Below are 7,149 nucleotides of genomic sequence, written 5' to 3' on the forward strand. Positions count from 1 at the left end.
CCAGTGCTGGGATCCCAGGCGTGCGGCACAGTTTGTCTGGGCCTTAATTTGCTTTTCTGTTGCCGATCTAAAACCGCTGCCCAGGGCGGCCTGGCGGGAGAAGCTCTGTCTTACACATGACAGCCTGTCATCGGGGGAGGCCGGACAGCCGAGTGGACGGCGGTGTGGGGAGGCGCTGGGCAGGGGATGGCGAGGAGGCTGCTGTCTTTCTGGCCTGCTCCACCTTGGGCCCACCCTCCCGATTTCTCACTCAGCCAGGGCCATCTCCCCGGGGGATGCCACTCACGGAGGGCTGGGCCCTGCCGAACCGTCACTAGCCGAGAGGCTGTCACACGGTCGTGTCTACAGGCACGTCGACGCAGGCGGGCAGGGGCGCAGGCGGGCCGGGGACCCCAGGCCGCTGAGGGCCCTCTCCCACAGAGGGTGGAGCTGGAGGTGGAGGGCCCCTTGCATCTCGGGCGCCTCCTCGTGGTGAAGCTGCGCAAGCACAGAGGCCTGTTGGATTCCGACTGGTTCTGCAAGTGGGTCACGGTGCAGGGCCCCGGGACCCAGGGCGAGGCCTACTTCCCCTGCTACAGCTGGCTGCAGGGCAGCGAGACCGTCTGCCTGCCCGAGGGCACCGGTGAGCGCCGCCGGGGACGGAGGGCGTCGGGCGGGCGGGGAGGAGGAGCGAGGGCAGGAGCGGAGGGGAGAAGGAGGAGCGGAGGGGCGGGGTCCTGGGAGGACCACGTCCGCCCCTCGCAGCCCTGACGGTGAGCCACGACGCTCAGAGCCTGTTTAAGAGGTTCCGGGAGCAGGAGCTGGAGGAGCGGAGGAGGCTGTGCCGGTGAGTCGGGGGGCTCTGCTCGCCCCAGCCCCGCCCACGCCTCACCCCGGCTCTGCTCCCCCCCAGGTGGGGCTCCTGGAAGGAGGGGCTGATCCTGCCCATTGCGGGGAGCACGCGGAATGACCTCCCCAGGAACCAGAGGTTCATGGAAGACAAGGATTTCGATTTCTCCCTCTCTCTGGCCAGAGTGTGAGTTCTTGGCTGGGTTCTGGCCGTCTCTGTCCATCACCGTGGTCATCTTGACCACCTTGCGCACTGTTCCTGCGCAGGCTGAAGGACTTCGCCATTAAGGGGAGCCTAGATTTTGTAAGTCGCGTGCAAAGCCTGGAGGACTACCAAAAGACCTTCCCACGCGGGAGCACCGTGCTGGCCGGTCAGTTCCCGCAACTCCGGCTCCGGAGTTCAGCCCGGGGTGGGAGCAGAGGGGAGCTGAGCGGCCCCCAGAGCTGCCGCTCACGCCGCTGCCCCGACGCCCTCAGGGTGGGTCCGGGACTCCTGGAAGGACGACGCGCTCTTCGGGTACCAGTTCCTCAACGGGGCCAACCCCATGCTCCTGAGGCGGTCCAAGGGCCTTCCCGCGCGGCCGCTCCTGCCTCCGAGACCGAAGCCCTGAACAGCGAGCTGGAGAAGGCGCTGGAGGTGCCCAGACGCTTCTGTGGGGGAGGGGAGGGGAGGAGGGGGAGGAGAAGAGGAGAAGGAGGAGGAGGGAGAGGGGAGGAGGGGGAGGAGGAGAGGAGAGGGAGGAGGAGGGGGAGAGGAGGAGGGGGAGGAGGAGTAAGCATGGCCTTGAAATTAGCCGAATTGTTTGGTGGAGGGAGTGAAGGAGCAGGCTGTGCCACAGCCTGTGGGGTGTGTGAGGACACAGGCCGGGAACGTGGCGCAGGGAAGAAGGCACAGACCGTACAACCAGCACTTTTAGCTCAGGAGAGCAGTAAGGTTGTTGGGGACAGAAGGGGGACCCACCTCTTTGTCTGCCATGCCCCCCCATGCCACAGGCTGGGTCTCTGTTTGAAGCCGATTTCTCGCTGCCCAACACCATCATTTTTAAGCAGCAGGATGTGATGGCCCCTTTGGTCCTGCTGCAGCTGCAGCCCGACAGGAGGCTGTTGCCCATGGCCATCCAGGTGCGCAGCCACGTCTCCTCACACCGACGGCCACGTCACACCGACAGCCACGTCCCCTCACACCAACAGCCATGTCCCCTCACACTGACTCCCTTTGGAGTTTAGCCTCCTGGGGCCTCAGCTCCTCGCTCCCTCCTGCTCCAGCTCCAGCCCCTCGACATGCTCCCCACCTCTGCTCTTCTTGCCCCCGGACCCTCCCATGGCCTGGCTGCTGGCCAAGATCTGGGTCCAAAGCTCTGATTTCCAGCTGCAGGAGTTACAGTCACACCTGCTAAGGGGACATCTCATGGCTGAGGTCATCTCTGGCCACGATGAGGAGCCTGCCCAGCCTGCAACCATATACAAGGTGTGGCAGGGTGTGGTCGCCGGGCCTCTGCTGCCACAGGTCACCCCACCTCAGGGGCTGCTGGTTAGCAGGTGGGGCAGCCATCTTAGCTTCTTTGTGGACAAATACACACACGCGCACACACACACACACACCTCTGCTATGGAAACCCGGAGGCACACTCTTGCTAAGAGCTGAGAAAAGAGTAAGACTCAGCTTCCGACTGAGGAGGCTGTCGATGGGCCTCCTGAGAAGCTGAGAAGTGTGGGGCATGGTGGAAGGGGTGAGCTGTGGCGCCAGGAGGGTTTCCTGTCAGGTATCCCTGAACTATGAGAAGGTGATGGCACGCTGAGGAGGAGGAGGAAGGTGGGAGAGGACCGGAAAAGAAGTGGCAGAATTTGCAGAGAAGCCAGAGCTGTGCTTTGACCTGAGAACATCAGGAGAGGGAGGGGCTGAAGGCAGCAGGAGCCGGAAGGACCCGAAGTCAGTGTACAGGAGGACATCACCTAGGATTCGGCCTGGTGCCGGGGCAGCCCTCGGAGCCTGAGCTAATTCTAGCTAGCTTCACTCTGTAAAGAGAGAGGAGGAGGCAGGGCCCAGGAAGAGCAATAGAAGGGGGAGAGTGTGAGTCGGGGCACCAGGAGAGAAAGAACTGGGAGGAGAGAGGTTGGTTTTCGTCTGGGAAGTCGGAGCTGGCAGAGGAGGCCACTCCATCCCTGTGGATGATTGGTTACTCTGCTGACAAGCGCTGCCTGGGGAAGCCCAGCTGCTGGAGTCTGGTTGTGGGCTGACGGGCACCTGTCTGAGGGGTACAGACTCCCCGGGAAGCTAGCCAGGAAGGAGAAATGAGAGGGTAGGATCCCCCCAGGAAGGGAAGGGAGAGAGGGAGGGAGGCAGAGACAGAGGCTAGGAGTCCTGGCCAAGGGATTCATTCATATCCCAGGATCCCGCTGGGCGCTGTGGCCTGACATCAGTGATTACACAGGATTATACAAATAAGTTGTGGAGCCCTGAACCTTGCCCCTGGGGGGCTTTGAGAAGATAGTTCTGTCTCTGTCTCCACGGGTCCTTCATCCCCCTGCCCTATGGACCCTGCCATTTCTTTATTTGACTGAATCTCATTTCTTTCCCTTACAACCAGCTCCTTGTCCCGCACTTTTGATACACTAAGGAGATCAACACCCTGGCGAGGAACAATCTTGTCTCTGAATGGGGGATTTTTGATCTGGTATGGAGAGGGCTGGGTGAAGAGGGAGGCACGCTCCGTGTTGGGAGTCTCTCAAGGCTCCCCCCAATCTTCCCCGCACCCCGCTCTACACGGGCAAGCTGTCCTTCGTTTGCCTCGTTCTGGAGTGACCTGCTGGCCCTGGCTTCCCTCTCTCTGTCATCTGGCTTGGTTAGCCCTGCTCTGTCCTCAGGTGGTGAGTACAGGGAGTGGAGGCCATGTGAACATCCTCCAGAGAGCCACATCCTGCCTGACCTACCGCTCCTTCTGCCCTCCGGATGACTTGGCTGACCGAGGGCTCTCGGATGTGAAGTCTTCTCTGTATGCCCAGGACGCCCTCAGGCTATGGGGCATCATCAGCTGGTGAGGGTGACAGGGAGAGGGGGGTGGAGAGAGAGGGAGAGACAGAGAGAGAGAGACAGAGACAGAGGAAGCAAGAGAGGGGGAGGAGAAAGAGGGAGAGAGGGAGAGAGAGCGGTGGGGGACAGCAGACCCTAAAGGCCCCAGCGGGGTCTGAGGCTGAGTGCCCTCTTCTCTGGGGACCAGGTATGTGGAGAGGATGGTTGAGCTTTTCTACAAGAGTGACATGAACGTGAAGGACGAGCTGCAGGCCTGGTGCAGAGAGGTCACTGAGGTCGGGCTGCTTGGGGCACAGGCGGGGGGGGGGAAAGGCACAGGCCCTTAGGCTTATCTTCCCCGCCCCCCCCCCCCCGCCTCCGTCAGCAGCCCTCAGCTGCTGGGAGAGACACTTCCCTGCTGCCTCCGGAAGCCCTGCTACTCACCCTTGGTCTCTGCAGTTCCTCCGCCTCCTCCTCCTCTTGCAGAATTTCTCTCCTCATGCACACGGGGCCCTCCCTGGAGCCCGAACTGTTGTCTCTCTTGGATGTCTCCTCTCGCTTATCCCTACCTTTCCAGTAGCTTCAAGGCTGCATCAGCTTTATTTATTTATTGTTGTTATTAGAACTTTTTATTTTGGGGGATTATGTCCTTCCTTCTTTTTCCTCCCTCTAACCCCTCACAAATACCCCTCCCTGTTCTTTTTCAAATCCACTGACTGTTGTTACATACATGTATGAGTACATACGAACACACATACACGGATTGTTAGAATACAAACACTCCCTTCTCGGTCTGTAGAGTGTTAAATGTTTCTGCCTCAGGGCTGCCCGTTCGTTCTTGGGTGGCCAGTCAGCGTGCTCTTCCCGGGGGAACGCCGTGTCTTCAGCTCCCGGCGTTCCTTGGCTGCTTTGTGTAGGGCTGAGGCATCCCGTCTTTCTGCTTCCACGATGGCGTGTCTGTTGTCTGCTCGCGTTTAGGCGGTCATACCGGTGACACTGCGGGTGTGTGTCTTCGGCTTCGGACTTCCCTAGGAGACACAGTCCCGGCTCCCCCAGAAGGACCCCGAGCGTTGGGTTTGGGGGCTGTTTTTACAGATCACCCACTGGGCTGGGGCTCCGCAGCTCTGCATTTCGACTGGCTGTGCCTTTCTGCAGACGTCGGTTTCGGGTACAGGCTGTGTGTGGACTGTAGGCTCTAGGGGCTGTGACCGGATCCAGGCCCTCACGTATCTCCAGATATTTCTGCCTGCGTGAGCTCTGCCTGCGTGAGCATGCATGTATTCGGGTCTCGGACCTGACCTCCTTCCTCTGCCCAGGTTCCCCGGGTCCTTGGAGACCCGGGCTCAGCTGGGCCACTTTGTTGCCATGTGCGTCTTCACCTGCACTGGCCAGCATTCCTCTACCCACCTGGGTCAGGTACCGAGTGTGGCCGGTCCCCGGGGGAACCCTGGGACGGAGGAGGCGGGGAGAAGCGCCGAACGCCCGGTTCCTGAGCCCTTCCACCTGCAGCTGGACTGGTACTCCTGGGTTCCCAACGGCCCCTGCACCATGCACAAGCCCCCGCCCACCTCCAAGGACATGATGGAGAAGGACATCATAGACTCGCTGCCTTCCCTCCAGCAGGCTCAGATGCAGACGACCTTCATCAAGTTCCTGGGCAGGCGCCAGCCCGTCATGGTGAGACGCAGATGCCCGGGCGTGGGGAGGGCAGCGTGCCCAGGGCCTGACTGCTTTGTCCCTCCCCCCACCACAGGTGGCCCTAGGGCAGCACGAGGAGGAGTATTTCTCAGGGCTCAAGCCCCGGACCGTGCTGGAGCAGTTCCGGGAGGAGCTGGCTGCCATGGACGAGGAGATGGAGGTCCAGAATGCTGACCTGGACCTGCCCTCTGAGTACCTCCGACCCAGCATGGTGGAAAACAGCGTGACCATCTGAGAGGAGGAGGAGGCCGCTGTCTGTATCTTCATAGTCGTGTCCTCCCCCACCCTCTGGGAGCAGGCAGCTCCCCGCCGCAATTCTGGAGCGCACACAGCGACCACCCATATGTATCTCATAATCTGGAACCTTCCGTAGCCGCCTAACTCTGTCAACCTCGCTGCCAGCTTCTTTAGCCCTGAACCCCGACACCCACCTCTCTTCCCCAAAGGATGTGGTTTATACATTAAAAACAAATCTGATTAAACAATAAAGTTGCTTATGTAGAGTGAGGGAAGGTGAGAGAAAATGACTTTTTTTTCCCCCTTGCCTTTTTATTCAGATAAGGGGAACAAATAAGGATGTTGTTTTCTAGAACAAAAATTCCTTCCTCAGGGTTTCTTTAAACGTCCACAAGCTAAACAATGCTGGTCATGGCTGAGGGCGCCCAGTAAAGCCGAGAATCGTGGCTTTTAACAATGGCTTTTAATTTCGGCTTCCCAGCAGGCGGGAGGAGACTGAAGGAATCCATATGGAAAGACCACTAGTCGTTGTTTGCGGGTGACATGAGCCTGTATCGAACCCCCAATAACTTCACCAAAAATAACCGTTCAGAACTAACGAGAGTGTAGCCAGGCTGCGTTGCACAGATCACAAATCAGTAGAACCGAATTCAAGTGTCAGTTATGTGAAATGAAGCAAACAGAGCAATTCCCAGAAAATAGTACCTAAAAATAAACTTCTCTGAAATATTTGTCCAGGTGAAAGTGTGCAACACTGAGCGTACAACGTTGAAGATTAGACATGACAAAATGGAAAGATAGTCCATGTTCATGGATGGTTAAAAACCTACCGTCACTAAAGACATCCATGCTGCGGAGAGCAGTTTGCAGACTAAAGCAGACTATCAGAGTATCAGTGACACTAAGTCCCAGAATTAGAAAAACTACCATAAACTCTCAAACAACTCTGAAACTCTCTTATGGTGCCTCAAAAACAAACACAAAACAACCCTGGACAGCCCAAATAGATGACAGTTAAAGGAAGCGGGGGCCATTACACTGTCTTCAGAGTCACAGCAGCGCAGCGACGGCAAAAAGAAGGGCGTCGGGCTGCGGGCAGAATGCAGCGCCGGAAAGAAGTCCACACCACAGCTGGCTGCTCTCAGGGAAGCGCCAGGTTAGGGGGGAGCGTTCTGATAAACGAACCTTGAAAGCAGGACAGCCACCTGCAGAACTCGCTCTAACCAGCTAGAGAGGCTTAAGGCCTTTCCCCGCCGTACAATGTGTGTAGTGTGTGTGTGTGTGTGCAGGAAAACGGGACGCGGAGGCTGGGGAGATGGCGTAGCTGGTAAAGCACCTGGCCACGCAGGCATGAGGACCTGAGTTTGGTCTCCGGA

The 7,149-nt window shown here is 58.6% G+C and overlaps 1 protein-coding gene across 1 annotated transcript; it reads left to right on the top strand.

Annotated features, from left to right (window-relative positions):
- Positions 1 to 737: 737 nt before the first annotated feature.
- LOC129666746 (polyunsaturated fatty acid (12S)/(13S)-lipoxygenase, epidermal-type-like) lies at positions 738 to 6,043 on the top strand (the record flags this gene model as incomplete). The annotated part of the gene is given in 14 exon segments (XM_055593988.1): positions 738 to 826; positions 893 to 1,015; positions 1,096 to 1,199; positions 1,306 to 1,422; positions 1,425 to 1,465; positions 1,822 to 1,950; positions 2,072 to 2,253; positions 2,255 to 2,284; positions 3,404 to 3,503; positions 3,694 to 3,863; positions 4,047 to 4,162; positions 5,154 to 5,254; positions 5,348 to 5,515; positions 5,592 to 6,043. Coding segments are annotated over 14 exon segments (1,650 nt in total), but the record flags the coding sequence as incomplete, so codon positions are not given.
- Between the last annotated feature and the right edge of the window lie 1,106 nt (positions 6,044 to 7,149).

This window comes from Psammomys obesus, unplaced genomic scaffold, assembly GCF_907164565.1.
Source record: "Psammomys obesus unplaced genomic scaffold, mPsaObe1.curated_primary_1811, whole genome shotgun sequence".
Classification (NCBI taxonomy): Eukaryota; Metazoa; Chordata; class Mammalia; order Rodentia; family Muridae; genus Psammomys; species Psammomys obesus.